This window comes from Botryllus schlosseri, chromosome 1 (assembly GCF_051294905.1).
Source record: "Botryllus schlosseri isolate E-star chromosome 1, Bs_hap1, whole genome shotgun sequence".
In the NCBI taxonomy this organism is placed as follows: domain Eukaryota; kingdom Metazoa; phylum Chordata; class Ascidiacea; order Stolidobranchia; family Styelidae; genus Botryllus; species Botryllus schlosseri.
Genome location: NC_137236.1, coordinates 28,982,939 through 29,000,458, shown reverse-complemented (window position 1 = coordinate 29,000,458; position 17,520 = coordinate 28,982,939). Strand labels below are relative to the sequence as shown.

Here is a 17,520-nt window from a genome sequence, read left to right as displayed (position 1 = left end):
GTCCGCATATGCTGTGACGGAGTTTTGTAAGCAGTGAAGGTCATGGTACAGGATTGCGGTAATTACCATGCATTCGGAGTTGTGTTTGTCAACAAACAACGAAAATGAATATTAAGAGTTTAAAACTGAATTTGAAGTTACGCTACTCAAGTAGGTTTTCCTTTTATTGACTATTTGGACTACTTACTCATACCTTCAAAACTACACATACTTTTTACACTTTGAATTCTGTCAAGTATAAAGTACACTCCTAGCGAATAAAGTGTGTGAATATACAACCGTGGTACACGAAACCAAAGTCTAGAGCAGGGGCGGGCAACATACGGTCCGCGGGCCGTACCCGGCTGAAGATATGATTTTGAGCACAAGGAACGAAAGAAATCACGTGGAATGGAAAGAACTAGTAGAAAGGGCCGCGGCTTCAACAAGATCGACATTGAAAAAAACTGTGACATCGGGCACTCTAGGCCAAGGTGGGTGTTAGATTAAAAGAATCGCAACTGCGTGCCGTTCGACATCCTCCTATCTGTTCATTACATCGCATTGTGTCTTATCGCATTGTACATTGTGTGTGACTTGTCAAGATGAAAAATATAACTCAACGATTATTTGAGCCGCCCGCAGATAGTTTCTGCTGTTACATGATAATGTGACCCGCGGTCATAATCTGCCGCAATCTCCCACTCGACCTACTTGGTTACGACGTCAAATGATGATGCATTAGGTTATTTTTCAGGTCTTTGTTATATTTGTGTTCTTATAGTTTTTTTCGTAGTGCTTGGTTGATCACTTTGTACGCATGAATGAGTTGAACATCATACTTGAAGCGAGAGGCGCTTTTGCTCACAAAATCTTTTTTACTGTGAAGGCATTCAGGGTGAAGCTAAAACTCGTCCGGTATACATGCATTTGCAAACAGTTTCTACAACAAACATGAGCAGGACAAAGCTGAGTTCAAATGAAACTGATGTTCACGTGCAGTTTTCACTAAAGGTTTCTATGTCCGACATGCAGTCAGAGTTTAAAGAACTTTGATCAGCCACAGATGTTTCATTGCCTTTACCGGCTAAGATCGAAGTACATTACGTTAACTGTTTTCGGCCTCCATGCTTGAAACTTACGATTTATTCCTTGTGTTGATGGAAAAATACGAGATTAAGGTATCGATTCATAAATCCGACCCGCCAAGTGCTTCGTTCCGCTATCAGGCCTGCCGACTGAATAAGTTACCCGCCTCCCCTGACCTAGAGGCATACAACCCCGCTATCACGGTAAGTGAATACATTTCCGACATTGCAACTGTTTGTGGTGCCATAAGTCATTTTGAGTGAGTCGCGAAGATGCGCTCTTCAATTTCGGAAGAGGCTAACTCCGATTCACCAAATCTACTATTTGAATTGAAAGTAGTTCTCAGATCTCCATTTTCTACTTCTACTTGTAATTGAACGGCGTTTCCTCTACTTGCGTAGCAAAGGTAGCCACATTGACACCTCAGGTGATGGTATGATTTAGGTTTGGAATTGCGAATGCATTGAAATCACATGAAGAGTTAGATATGAATGTCCCATACGGACTTGCAAATTATCTATTGATAATAATCGTCTGGCATTGCACCGAAATGAATAATGGTGATACTTGCTGAATGAGGTCACTACCATCAGACAAGTTCAAAGAAAGTTTTGGAAAACATGAGATGCTTCTCCATTGAGATTAGAACCATTATAAATGCGGGAACCAACCTTTTTCATTTGAGCCACATATTCTTCTGTACAAGCTCTCAAAAGCTGCAAATTCGTAACTTCCTCTTGCGTCTAAATTAAACCACAGGTCCGTTAGAAATATAGCGTACGACAACGGTTAGCAACCCCCGTCAATTTAGCTATGAGAGACAATATACAATTGTAACCTTGGAAAAGTGGTATTATGTAGGCATCAAATTAAAGTCGCGAATCGAAGTTGAGGTAATTTGCTCAAGACACCCGAAAAATTTGTTAGATATATGGCCTCTGTTTAGAATCGAGCGCGACATGTTTAGCACGCGAGTTGTTGACAGTTGCCACACTGCATACAAAATTTTACGGACACCTCGTATATAGTATAGGACAGTGGTTCTCAATCGTGGGTCCGTGAAGTCTCCAAATTTGAAAAATAGTAGATAACCCGATTTGTATTATTTTTTTAAAAAAATTGGAGAAATCTCGAAGCAGTTTCTCTTCATAACTGCTAAAACTTAAGAACTGATATCAACAGAACGGCCGTTTGAGATGAAATAGTCTACTGCACAAAGTCTTTTAAATTGTCAAATTGTCAATAACCCACTGAGATACAAAAATATTACAGTTTGGAGATGTTCTGTTGGTGTTTTCAAATAAACAATGTTTTCAAAATTCCATTTTCTCGTGTGATAAACAGCTATTCCAGAAAAACTTCATGATGATCTACTACACAGAAATGACTATAGGCTGAACGCTATATGTTCAACTCCGTTTCTCAATTTCGGTGCCATATATGCTGCTATCATACCCAAACCTAATCGATCATATAACTATCTTTGTGGACACTCCTTCATAGCAAATCGACGGCGCGGACACGACTGCGTGTATCAAGAAATGCAGCTACAGAATTCGCTCTGACCAACTAAAAGCCTTCCTTATTTCTGCGTAAATAATATGTTAGTTTCAAGAAAATTCATTTTGTTGCTGTTCATCAGCAGCCTACAGTTAATATTTACACGGTTGCACGAAAATTGAGCTAAATTTTAACTAAAACTGTGGAGGGGTTCCGTGGGGGTCCGTGACGGTCCAAAGGGGGTCCGCGAAGACAAGGTTGAGAACCACGGATATAGGATATACCATATCGTATAAGACTTATACTTATGATGTGTGCGCGAACGCGTCAGCCTATCTTTCTCACCTGAAGCATGGCTTGTGGATTAGGTAAACTGCCGCCGGTAAAGCTTCGAGCGCACGTGATAGCGTAATTTACCAGTGAGTTACCAGTTATTGTTTGTCCGTTGATTTTCTTTGTTACTATACTTTTCGGGTTTAGTAAGATATCAGCCAGTTCTTGAACCATTTCCAGGAATTCCTCGTCGATATCTGCGGATAGAGATCGAGTATTGACGACACCCACATAATAATTTCCATTTGTTATCGGCTTTTAATTCTAAAACACATGATAGCCGACATATTAATCCTTGTCATCTTGCATATATAGGCTGCTGCACACTGGCTCTCGCGACACGACAAAACGAGAGAATCGCGCCTGTCTGTGACAAAACCATGCACACCGCGTCGCCAGACTACGCAACAAAGCGTCGGCGAGTGGGCTGCGCAACTCACCGACAAAGTTGAAAATTTTGAACTTTGTCGCGAGTTGCGGGCTCAGTCGCAGTACAACATGAGCACGCGCTCTTATTTCGACGGTGCTGTTGCAATCTTTTTTAATCGTTCAACTTCCTAATTTAACATTCTCATGTACCAGATGCGTAATTTATCTAGGGTTACACAGTGAAGGCTGTGCGGGATTGACGCAGTGCGCTGTATGATATCCAACAAGCCCAGGAAAAGAATGATTCAACCTCAACTTGATAACTTAAAGATAGAAGAACGAAATGAAGATATATTTGATAATTAGATTACTATATGTTCACAATACAAGATGAATAACAGAGAACATGACCGCTAGCCCGCCAATGCCAGTGACATGCTTGACATTACGAAAGTACCGGTAGACCAAGAAGAGTAGGCCTATATATTATAAAGATATCTGATTGATGGACTATGACAGGGCGTTTCAACGATTAGACACCTTCTTGTTTATATTCTTTGTGTCTTGGGTACTGTATATTGTGCATCTGCGTCTTGAGTTGAAATAGTAAACTGAGTTTTCGAATTTGAGAATATATTAGTGACATTATGGTGTATATTCCTTATCAAAATTCCGAGCATCAGCAATGTGTTGTGTAGGAAGTATCTTGATGTGTTCTTCAATAGTAATAACCAATAACCTATACTGTTACGAAATCATTAAGTAGGTACAGAACAGATGGGCCTACGTTACGACTCGGTGTCCCAGTGTGCAGCAGAACGCAACTACCGCGATCGTGAGCGCGACATGATCGGGGAATTACCTGTTTTAGTCGTGTCGCAAAGCCAGTGTGCAGCAGCCTTAAGTATTAGCAGTCGCGGGACAATGACTTGCCGAAAATATTTTCACTTCATAACCTATAATTTCATTCGACTTGTCGATTATTCATTTAATCATGTCAAAAGATTACAATATTGTAAAAGATTTTGATATTGGAATGGATCAGTGAATCATCGCAAAGTCTGAATATCCATGTCGACCGGCAATAGCAATAACGCATATCTGTGAATAGAGAGGGCATGTCTAATGGACAGAAACACAACGTAACGTGCCGGGGAAGAGGGCAGTTCGGATGGAGACGTGAAGCCAATTATGTAAAGGTATGTATATTCACTGGGACCTGTGGCGAAGAGTATTGGTGTAATATGTTCCACTGCTGCAACGCCGATAGGGGACAGGTTATTGTACGGCCGACATTAACTCAAGAACATGTTCATAATTATGAGCTGGGTTTATCTAGGCTCCGTAGCGCCATCAAATTCGCATAAACCATGTCTGAAAGAAGCCTGTAGGACGAAATTTGGCCGTGCCTCGTGTCAGCTGTTGGAGAATCATAATAAATAAAAGTTGGTCCAATCTAAACTAACCGTTGATGTCGGAACGTCATGAATACTGTACAGCAGGGGTTGTCAAACTCAACCAACTTCGCGGGCCGGATTCACACCTTCCGATCGCTCGAGGGCCGCACCAGTAAAATGATTCCAAAATATTACCTTAAAACCCGTACCCTTGTTTTTCATTTGTATACTATGTTATCAAGCTTACACTACATAGTATATTACGGTACTTACATTACATTACGGATCATAGTGGTTCGATTACCTCTGTTCGCTAACGATAGAATTGGCAATAATAAGGTGATTGGGCGGCTGAATACGGTTACAAACCAATAAAACAGTAGCTCTAACGACGATATAAGTTTGCATATTTCCATGTTCCCTCTGATTAAGTGGTATGCTGGCGTCAACACTGCGTACTGCGCAGGCCTATACGTTGTGAGGAATACAAAAGATTTAACCGCTAATGCGGAATTGGAATTTGCTTCATTAATATTAGATTGCGATATGGGTTTCGCTCGAGGTAGGGGACCTTTTGAGTCAGAAGTGTGACCAATTCATGTAGTCCTAACTATGTTATTCTCCATGTAACCTGCATATAAGGGCTCCGCGCTGGTGTTTTCGCTTCTGTGAATAAATGGTATTTGGTCATCTTTTCCATCAATCTCTGAACTCAATATGCACTTTTTTGCCTTCTCAGAATTGGGTGTCAATTAGTGTTACCGTACTTCCTTCTTTTTCAAGAAATCGAGAATGTCCTCCAAGTACGCCTAAATATTCTCCTTTTTGGCAATTTGTATTCCTCTATGGCAGTGGTTCCCAACCTTTTTGTCTTCATTCCCCACTTCAGATTTATTCCGAGCCTTCATTCCCCACCAGGACCGTAACAGCACTTTGTTAGCCCCACGAAAAAAACGTTGGTCTTTGGCCCCCAGAACCCACTTAGCCCCGCTGATCGAGCCTGTACGCTTTTTCCCTGTAACTTGTCAACTACATACTGTTTAGCGCGTCGCCTTATTTCGACTAAACACGCGAAGCGCGTAATAATTATATAATTCGTGTTTGAATCGGTCGGTATGATCGGGAATTGCATATATCTTGCTATTAATTCTTTGTCCCCTATCTGTTCACGTAATCAGATTTACCGGTAGAGCTGAGTGAGGTGTGTTGGAAAAGTTAGGAACCCTAAATAAGAATTAAACATCTTCGGGTGGACCATTTGGAATAATGACTTCGTTACATTATGCTATGTCAAAAGACATAGAAATCGCCAAAACGAAAAGGCACACACGATTTCAAATTGGTATTGCTTTACTAGCAAATGATACAAACGTATACTCGCGGGGGGAAGGGTTGGCTACTCAATAATTAGATATTTGTTAATATTAAATCGCCCACCCAGAACGATTTTTTTTAGAAGAGTGGCATATATTAAAAAACAATATACTCTAATTTATGTTAATTCACGAAATAAATTCGGGCCCCTTCGAGCTCGCCCCGGGAAGGGTACCGAGAAGGGTACCGAATAATCAGATATTCGGCAATAAAAATTTTTGAAAATGTAGCATACATTTCGAAAAAAAGTACCTTAATTCAGGTTAATTCACAAAATAATTTTAGCCCCTTCGAGCTCCCCCCTCCCATTGGGGGGTTTCGGGTGCGGCAGTTACGGTCCTGTTCCCAACTACCCAGCACTTTCGTTATCACACAGCAGCTATTTGCTGGTATGACTACACAAGACACACAACCTCGTCATCATCCGCGTCAGCGGTGTCTTACAAAAAGCCTATAGAGGTGGGCAGTGCTATAAGTTGACAGATACGGAATAATAAGAAGAATATCGGTCTGGTGTAAATGACCATAGTAGTCGACAAATACCATGAATACCCCAAAGCAAACAAACAAACACACAACCACACCAGTACGCAAGACAATCACCTATAACTGCAACATAAAACGTATTGTGAACCGATACCAGTAACGCTCAAAATCTCACGAAAGCATTATTTCACGTCAAACTAGTCGTGCTGGATGCGTTTGTGACGCCATCATTACTGGCCATCCAGAGAACATTACGCAATATCATTTTCGACAAATACATTCCAGAGCAGTTAACTGGTAACGGTAATTGTCCATGTGTGTCCGTGAATATGTAGACTGTCCTGTATATAATTCCGAACAAATGCGTCTATTCCCCACCGTTTGGGAATCACTGCTCTACAGCTTTGAGAGCCAGGCGCGACGCGAAATCAGGATTTCAGCGGCAGTGAGGACAGGTTTGACAAAAAGGTCAACGTCAATCCATTGTGTAGGAGCAGTGGAGCAGGTCATTCAGTAATCGAGTTGAAAAATGACCTTCTTTTAGACAACCCAATATTATTTCCTGTAATATTTTGTAAAATTACCGTTTCTGGTCCGGTATCATAGCCAGACATGGGGTGATTACTTCATGAATGTAATCGATTGCGATTACGATTACTTCTGAATCACGTGATTACGATTACAGCAAAATCAGGAAGTAGTCGATTACGATTACGATTACATTGGAAAAGTAATCACGATTACTCACGATTACATTTATTTTGCTTCTTAGAACTAATCTTACAAGATATATTGAAGACAATATAAGGATTGCGTCCTGCGTCGAAAAGGCCTAATGAGATAACAAACTTTCTCAATAAATGATGCGCTATTTGCTTGTTACGTCATAATTTACCCATTGCCCAACTTGATAAGGGACGATTTATCGCATCCAACGATTTGCATTCTTGCCAGGTCCGTAACTGCCGCACCCTGAACTCCCCAATAGGGTGGTGAGAGCGCTCGAAGGGGACTCAAAAGTATTTAGTAAAACCAAAATAAATTATAGAGTATTTTCGTGAGATTTGAATAACATGAACATTTTTTTCGGGCTTCGTGATTTAAATGTCTCTTGATAGCTTGATTTTGAAATGCATACCTCTCACCCCCATGGAAAAAGCATGCATAATTTACAGGAATAAGCATTTCGGTGCTGGTCATTACCGAGTCACGACATACCAAAAGACAAATGCAGTTTCGGCCAACATGCGACTCCAAGAAGTGTATTACTAAAGAAAGACCTTGACTCCAAGAAGTGTATTATTAAAGAAAGACCTTGGCCACCAAAATGTGTATTACTAAAGAAAGACCTTGACTCCAAGAAGTGTATTATTAAAGAAAGACCTTGGCCAAAACTTTGAGCATGTGTCCATTGTCAATAGCCGCGTTGGGTGTGCGTGACTAATAATCCTATCCTTAGAATTTGAGCCAGCAATACAAATGCCACCCGGGCCACCCACAGAGGAATAAAGACAGGGCAATTATTTGTCCGTGCGTCTCACGAAAGTTTTTCTTTTCGTCATATACGTTTGCGTGACTTCAATATCTTTTGATGTTATATATAACAGACCGGAGGTCACGAATTAACAATAAACTAATTACAACAACATACCAGATGTTATAATTATGAATTGCGTGACTACAGCTCCACAGGTAAATCTGACTATCGGGGGGTTGAGAGAGGCTTAAAATTGAATAGTAATATAATGTAATTACTAATATTATTGACGATAATTCAGTCTTCAACTTGAAAATTGATCACCTTATTGGCGCCCAAAACCAACGTTCTGAGTGCGGGACGAATTGCTGTTTTGGTCCTTATTCTAGCTACAACCGACACTATCATGGCATATAAACGGATGGCTGGCAGCAGGTAAAGAATTGCAAAATAACGATTGGCGCCCGTTTAAAGTAGGCTATAGAGTCATATGATAATAAGATAAAGTGACAATAAAAATGAGCCTTCTGCTGCACGCTGCACGCTGCCGTTACGTGAAACGGCAATGAACGGTTCGGTTATGATATACATTAGGGTTGTCCAAAATTTGGAAAATCTCAAAAATGATGGGTATCAATGTCTCATTCTATAGATTATTGATAAAAAACAACAATGAGCCTGGAATAAGCTCACAGGAAAGTCGTTAAGATTTGTCGCAAAGCGTTTAAAAGTAGCTACCGACGAGTGGGCGTGCTAGCGACCATAGAACGGAATCAAGACTAGTAGTCACAAAATCACGACTCTCGATTGGCTAATCGGCTATGCTTCAATGATCACGTCGGCAGTGGCTTGCTGATCAGTTGTTAAAGGAGTCTACTAACGGCGGTGATTCTGTAAGCGCATTGTAGGTTGGTTGGCAGATAATGATTTAAGATTGATGCAGGACATGTTCAGTGACTAGATACATGATGATGAACAAACAGCGGCTACTTCCCACAAACTTAAAGCATGACTGGCTTACTGTGAAGGAAACCGACGTATCCCACACGTCTGTTTTGGCCGATGGATAGCACAGAACTTGCGGAGAAATATTGCAAAGGCGCTTATGCAAGTGGTGAACGAATTTCTTGTTTTAGAAGGGATGCATCATCATTGAATACAAATATAAAACTTAACAATGGCACTATACTTTGTCTGATCTTATAAGGTTCCAGTCGTGGTATATTTGAAGTCTTGAATGCCCTAAGGATTGGCTGAATCAGCCGTATATGCTGGGGACTGTCAAAGTCGTCAATGATGCCGCACAAAGAGTTAAAAGGTATAAGCACAGACTATGTTATTATGCCCATTAAAAAGACAGTTTGATTGTATAGTTTGACTTAGCCTTTGAGAATTGCAGGCATGACAGATGTGAAACGGCGAATGATTGTGCTCTTTTAGAACAAGATATAAATCCAAGAAATACCTAGTTATGGTTGCAAATACGTCAGACTGGGCGTAAGTAGAGTATAGTAGTCATCGCAAACTGGTACAGCACACCATAGGTGAGATGGATGCCGCACAAAATCTTATCTGCTCAGAAGATGTTATATTGGCCGACCAGATAGCTTATATAATCGAACCACGAAGAAATGTAACTATCGCACTGCTTCAATGCATTTTAAGCTCGTTTTACATTCCAGCATTTGTAGTGTTACAGCCGGTAATGATTCAAGATTCCTTCATGACATGTTAGATGTACTGTATTTTTGCTGGTCATACCAGCATAGTCTGTGCTTACCTCTACACCTCTTTCTACGGCATCATTGACGACTTTGACTACACTTACGAGTGAATTCATTTTGCTGTAAGAGTTTAATAAGTCCCCAGCATAAAACTGATTCAGCCAATCCTTAGAGCATTCAAGACTTGAGTTATACAGCACGACTGGAGCCTAATAAGATCAGACCAAGTAGTGTCATTGTTAAGCTTTATATTTGTATTCAATTATGATGCATCTCTTCTGAGACAAGAAATTCGTTTGCCTCTTGCATAAGCGCCTTTGCAATATTTCTCCGCAGGTTCTGTGCTTTCCATCGGTCAAAACAGACATGTAGGCTACGGCGGTTTCCTTCACAGTAAGCCAGTCATGCTTTAAGTTTGTGTGAAGTAGCTGTTGTTTGTTCATCATCATGTATCTAGTCACTCAACATGTCCTGGATCAATCTTAAATCATTATCTGCCAACCAACCTACAATGCTCTTACAGAATCACCGCCGTTAGTAAACTCCTTTAACAACTGAACAGCAAGCCACTACCGTCGTGATCACTGAAGCATAGCTGATTAGCCAATCGAGAGCCGTGATTTCGTGAATACTAGTCTTGTTGCCGTTCTATGGTCGCTGGCACGCCCACTGGTCGGTAGCTACTTTCAAACGCTTTGCGACAAATCTTAACGACTTTCCTGTGAGCTTATTCCAGGCTCATTGCGGTTTTTTATCAATAATATATAGAATGAGACATTGATACCCATCATTCTTGAGATTTTCCAAATTTTGGACAACCCTAATATACATCAGCAGCTGTTGATTTTTAATGCTTCGTTGTGGAAATTGTAATGTTTTATTTGGCGAGTACAAAATTTCAAATCTTTGCTCGGTGTACGTAGCCTACTAGGGTTGGATTATCCGGATAACGGTTAACCGGAGTCGATTACGATTACGATTACTTCGGAATTTTTTCGAATGTAATCGATTGCGATTACGATTACTTGAAAATGCTTTAATCGTCGTAATCGATTACGATTACTAATCGCGATTACCCCATGTCTGATCATAGCTTTTGTGTCTTGTAAAAAGTTTCCTGTATTTCGGATCTCAAAATATGGTAACAATAGTGTCAAAGTCAGTGATTTGCTCCTAATAGTGAGTAGAAATCACAACACCGCTGTCGGGGGTTATGATGTGGCCTATGAACATACTCGTCATATGTTGTTCCTGAGGGAATATATAATCGAAGTATTTCTTACAAAAAATCTCAACATTTGTTGTGCTGGATAATACATGAATTTTTCAATCTACTCAGAATTCCTTCGTGTGCCGGACGAAATCACCTGGCGGGTCGGGTGCGGCCCGTGGGCCATATGTTTGACACCCCTGATGTACGGAAACAACAACTGACCTAACTGAACTAAGTTTAACTGAGGATTGTCACCGTCAATTCCTTTGAGATCCTCTGACAAACCATCCGGCTAATTTCAAGATTTGGATTACGGGTAAAAGAATAATGTTTGAAACTTCCAAGCAGCATGTACCTTTCAACTCTCCTTTGAATTGTTGATTCTTTCGGGTGACTGCCACTTTTGAACCGGGATGGGGCAACAAAAAGCATTGTAGATCGTTGAAACTTTTATGCAGGTGTTCCCTGACCTTTGTCAGCTCCTTGTTGTTTGATGTGCAAGACAGCACCCCTGTCAAGTACCCTTCGTTGTTTCCATCCGTGGCCTTGTCCAAGCCCCAATCGTGGTCGTCTATTCCTTGCCAATCGCGGACAACAAACATCAGTTTCTGGCAAAACACATTGATAGTGAGTTTACTGGAAGCCTCGTGTTGAAAGCCTGCGAAACTATAATCGTAATGTAGGGTTACCATAATTTTGTGAAGCAAATTCCAGACACTCTTTAGCACCCACTAGCGTATTCAAAAATGTGCTGTGACACATTGTCTGTCGATATGACGTCACACTAGCAAAGCATTGCCCATCGATTGTATACACTAGTGGTCCGCGAAGGTCTTCAACGTGGTAAACGAGTAGATTCTGTTTTTTGTGACCGAAGGGAGTTACTAATTCAGTTGGGGTTGATTTTGAGTTTTTTGAAGCCGGCGTCGCCGTGACAAGGTCGTCGTCGTGGGTAGGGGCAATCCCACAAATGACGGCCTACGTGGTAATATATTTTACCACAAGAATTCCAAGTTAATTCACTACAGAAATCATTAATAGGCAGTTTATGGAAACATTTTTTGACCGCCTTCCACGCGCTTATCTTATGTAGGTGGTACGCGAGCACTGCATAAAACCTCGAAATTGTACATGGGTGAAAAAAGATTGGGAACCACTGGTATGCAGGAATGGAGTGGAGCATAGCTCCGTAATCGGGCCATCTGTAACGTGAGCTCTGGTGATTGCTACTTGGTAGGGTCTGCAATAGATTTGTCCACGGGCTGGATGAAATCGTCTGTTGGGCCGTGTCTGGCCTTTCGGGATTGTGTTTGACATCCCTGCTATACTGTTAGGTCGGCGCGGCTAACTGGGTATGTGTTTTAATCACGCCCGAAACAACATTTTTTCTTCACCCTTCGGCCCCCAAAAAAGCACTAATCTTGGGCCCACCATAGGGTAGTCGATGTAACTTCTTGGGCACTTACTATATACATTTGGCTGTTAAATTTTATGAATGAATTCTGTCAATATTATTGACTCCTCCATATATTAGGCTACTATAAAATGCACCAGCAGTTTGCACATCCGGTGATTTCTAACCTTTTATGGTCGTGACCTCATTTCCAACATTTCCAACAAAATGATCCGTGGCCCAGCTCAAAGATTGATAAGCTGAAAGCTTGATATGCTGAATACTAAAAAATTCAGCTTGCGCAAACTTACTGACGGCCTAGGAAGCTGATTACGGCCAAGATCATCGCAATCCCCAGATAAAGGCAAACGACCCCAAGATTAGGAATCACTGTCTGTGACTGAAGCCTCCAATCGGCCTTAACCAACTCTAGGAATATACCGTTAGCTTAAAATTGTGATTACGATCAGACTTATTTCAGTAAATGATGGTTATTTATATTTAATTTGGTTGTATTCTTTGTTGAGGGTGGTGACTGCTGCCCATATTAATATTAATATACGTTGCATTAACTCGCGTGCGGCGCGAAGAAGAATTTTGAATAGCATAAATCTGCTCGAAAATAATATTGTTTATGTTGATTTACGAAAAACCTTTGAGCCTACTTCAAGCCTTCAAAATTCCGGACATTTAGGCAAATTTTAAAAATTCCTCCCGGACGCAGATTTTTCAGTGAAATTCCGGACATGTCCGGGAAATTCCGGACGTATGGCAATGGCAACCCTATCGTAATGTTCCGTTATATTTTACAAATGGTGATATTGTCCGACACAGTTCAAGTCAGAATGACAATTATCGGGGAAGTAAAATAACTTGGGCAACCAAGTGACGCCACGAATATATTATGGCGATGCATAGTGTCCATTTCGAGATCAATCTATATACCAGGGTTGTAACCAAGTCACATTGTTCCGAGTCACGAGTCAATCTTACTTTTGTGGTTTTGACTCGAGTCAAGTCGAGTCATTTTCAATTCATCACTGACTCGAGTCCGAGTCCAAGTCATCGTTTAAAGGCTCAAGTCCGAGTCATAGTGTTATGACTCGAGTCGAGTCCAAGTCACAGTATTGAAGTCATGTTCAACTCATGTTTTCAATCCTGAATTAGCTTATAGCTTATAGAGAATCAACGAATTCATTCCATATGTTATCTGATAGAGAACCAACGAATTCACGTCTAGATAACAGCTGATAGAGAATCAACAGATGCAGGTTTATGTAGACGTATAGTTTTTCTTTCATATTAACAGGTGGTTGACTAAAATAGGGTCAGCTTGCCTGCTCAGCTCCCGAAATAGCCGCCGGAGCATTACTAATATGAGAGGAAATTTTGGATTAACTACAAATAGAGATTTTCGAATTTTACCGGCCAACCTCATGATATTGTTATATCGTGTAAAATATGATTCATAGCAAATTTGGCTCAATTCCAATAAGAAAAAGCGAATTCATTAGAGTGGAATATTTTGGATATGAAAAATAGTCGGCTTACTACTAGCATCTAATTATATTATATGAAATAATTTCTCAACAAAAACACTCCCTTTATTTTCAAATATAAAATTTTCTCCTTTCATATCATTGATTCTACTTTTTAAACTTAGGCCAGATTCAGTGTGTTTTTTATGCAACATAACAATTTTACCAAGTAGCCACCCAGTTAATTTTGAAGTTAATTTTGAACAACCCTATTGTACAAACATCACACAACATTATCCATTCATCTCACGTGCACAATGCACATACCTAACAAATCGTCAAATGGACGGAGTGGAGTGTATTGTGTGTTTTCACTGACAGCAGATCAAATCAATGATGAGTTACAATTCAAAAATACTTAGGTGGAGTGGAGATCCTCATATATGTTATAGCGGCATGGCCTTAGAATAAATCCACATCTACTGAAACACGTTCCACTGGTGCACTAGATACAGGAATTGACAAGCATTTTTGAACCACACTGAAGAGTATTGGATACTCATTATTTCTGGTCGCCCAATAATGCAAAGAATCATCGCCTTCAAATCTACTCATGAGCTTATCAGTCTCTTCCAAGTATACTTGACCATCTGATGTATATCATTGCCTCTAATTGAACTTTGCTTCGATTGTTTGCTTGTATATAATTAAAAAGTCTCGAGTACTTTGATTGCGGAGGATTCATTACCTCTTCATCACAGGATGATTGTGTACAATGCATTGCTACTATATGTGACATTGTCTGTTGTTTTTACGGCGGCATATCAGACGACTGCAATGAAAGCAGTGGCGACAAATAGCGTTATCGACAGAATTCGTCATAGCGTTGATCTAGCCGGTACGATTCGCAAATTTCTTCATCTTCAAGTCATATAAAATATGCCGAGTCAATGACTTGGGTCGAGTCATGCGTAATGACTCGAGTACAAGTCGAGTCAATCCAAATATTGACTCGAGTCGAGTCGAGTCATTTTCCCTTTTCAAGAAAATGACTCGAGTCAAGTCGAGTCACCAAAAATTCGTGACTCGAGTCTGACTCGAGTCGAGTCATGACTCGAGTCATTACAACCCTGCTATATACACGTTACTCATAAATGAAATATAGTTTGTAGAATGATAATTTAGTAGCTAAAAAGTACAGTCACCGAATATTGAAGATAAATCTTACTTGGAAAATCGGATCGTCTGCTATTTTCTTTGCTTGGCTGGCTTTGGCATACTCCGTAAAGCACTATAAAGTATACAGAAATGTTAAATCATCGTGGTTCATTGACATTGGTAATTATATGTGATTTTATATCTATCAGGGCACTCGAAGAGATATGTGCCATTAACATAGCAATGTCACATTGGCGAGTGTCCAATGTGAATTTTCGCGTATATTTATTGAAGAAGACTCACACTAGAGTCAAGCACCGATACAAGTAGGGCTGGACAAAATCGAGTACTTGAGTGATTCGATTCTGAATCACGTGAAATGCTTCGCGGCGAGGCGAGTAATCCAGTAGCACCCATTATGACGTCACAACATAATGTAATATGTCGAATTTCAAATATGTACCTTTTATACGACCACAAAGACTATAATTCCTGTTATCCATCACATTAAAGATACTTGGTATTTTTTCGACCATGCCGATTTCATTGCACTTGATGACAATGTTGTGGGATGATTATGACTTCGGAAATGTGTTATTTCTAGTAACGTTCGTAGGTTTGTACTATATGTTTCGTATGCTACGATACGGCTAATCAAAGCTCCAAGGTTTCAACAGTGAAAATTAGTATTGAAACTGTAATTCTCGTCGATAAATTAGCTTTCAGTGGCGAGGAGAGTATAATTTCAGCACTCGAGAAAATCGTATTTTACTACTCGAATCGAATCATTAAAATTAATACTGGATTCAGATTCGAGTACTCAAATCATTGTGCCCAGCCCTAGATACAAGCTGCGTCGTAACAGCATTCTGCGATGTACGGCGAAAAACATTCGTGAATGCAGCCATGTAATGGCAACACTTTGCGCCATCTGCGTACAAAACAATAAGACCCCGAAGTGACTTGAATCCTTAATGTAGTGATGACAAGTCCGACGCCTTATCCTTTTGCTCACGAAGGCCAGCGCTGCAACCACAGCCACTAGTATGATTCGTAAAAAATATTGAACAAATGAACATTTTATTGTTGTCAAAAATCGGGCCCCCATAAAGCCCAGTATAACTCGCAATGAATACATTTCTTTATATTTTGTTCGTATTCGAGTAGTACGGTTATCAAGTATAGTTAAAATATCAACGAGCATGGTGATAATGAGAAATAGGTCGAGGGGTCTCGGGGCATCTATATTCTGCTCCAAGATTAGACGTGTCGAAGTCATTGCAGTTCTTTAGAAACGTTGTTATTGCAATCAATATAATTGACGATCGAAGTCCGGAGCTAGTAAATCACATTTCTACACAGTGGGTGTATTTTCAATCATATGCAGTCATACTTTGTGTTTAGTATGGCCCATGAATATTATCTGCAAAAGTTATATACATCCGTGCCTGCGAGGAGATCATTGGTAAATCCCAGCTAGCGCGAGATTGGACAACTATACCCGTGGTGTTACCACAGGTCGTCATGGGTGTAAGGATGCCGTTTAATTCTTGAGAATTTGAACTACCTATTTGCAATGTAAAGATGTTGTTTGCGGTAATACTAAAGATCTGTAACTGAAGCGTGCTAAATTTTATGATGGGAGACGCAGAACTCTACATTCCTTGCGACTGCGATATTCCTGTGTGGATCCGTGCAACAGTTTTATCATCGCCATGTTTACAATTTACTTACAATGTATCACGCGTTTAGTCAACAAAAGCGGGAACGCGAGGGTTGCCGAAGGGTCGCACGCACTGTAAATCTCGACACAACATAAATCAATTGAACGATATCATTGTACAAATCAGTGAGGGTACTTGATATGTTTTTATCCGTAGACGGAATTATCTCAATACTCAATAGATATATGCTCACTTAGTGAGCATATATGAAATCTGATGCAAGTGTCGTGTCATGTTTACGAAGTAAACACGTAAAGTGGAACTAATATCACGCATAGAGCATGAGCTGATTATTTAAAACGAAAACTAACGTGAACAATTCCCTGTTAGAGCTGGGCACAACTGTTCGAGAACTGCAATTCGAATCTAGTATCATTTGTAATAATATAGCGTTCTCCTTTAGGAGGATTTGTCCTGCCTTTTCCGGAAATCGAAAATGTCCTCCTTTTTGGGAATTCGTCCTCCTTCATAGCTTTGACAGACAGGCCACTGTACAGGAACAACTAAAAGCTCCATAATGACGCGAAATCTGTAATGTGGATATTCGAGCGGGTCTTCCGGGTGTAGGACGGGAATCAGCAGTTTTCTAGTAAAGTAGTCTAACTTTTATGATTTGTAAAAAGTCTACTCCTTTAAGGATCCCAAAATACGGTAACCGTATATTAATGATTCCATCAGTCCAGGATTGAGAAACGATTTCTTCGAGTACCGAATTTATACGACCCTTAAAACGAGTTATTTCATCAACAATAACATTATTCTAGTCGCGATTCGTTATTTCCACTCTGAAGCTTATAGGAATCGCTGTTTGGTCGTATCGGAGCAT

General features: G+C 40.3%; 2 protein-coding genes across 2 annotated transcripts in view; both read right to left on the bottom strand.

The window, feature by feature from the left end:
• LOC145435071 (microfibril-associated glycoprotein 4-like) overlaps window positions 1–17,520 on the bottom strand; it is a 489,059-nt gene that overhangs the window by 253,496 nt on the left and 218,043 nt on the right. The gene's annotated exons all lie outside the window — the stretch shown is intronic.
• LOC145434899 (atlastin-3-like) overlaps window positions 1–17,520 on the bottom strand; it is a 31,986-nt gene that overhangs the window by 8,227 nt on the left and 6,239 nt on the right. The window contains exons 5-8 of the mRNA XM_080312132.1: window positions 15,041–15,103; window positions 11,297–11,549; window positions 2,914–3,098; window positions 1,740–1,811 (exon numbers count right to left, since the gene is read on the bottom strand). Coding sequence (XP_080168258.1) covers window positions 1,740–1,811; window positions 2,914–3,098; window positions 11,297–11,549; window positions 15,041–15,103 — 573 coding nt within the window. The remainder of the gene's footprint in view (window positions 1–1,739; window positions 1,812–2,913; window positions 3,099–11,296; window positions 11,550–15,040; window positions 15,104–17,520) is intronic.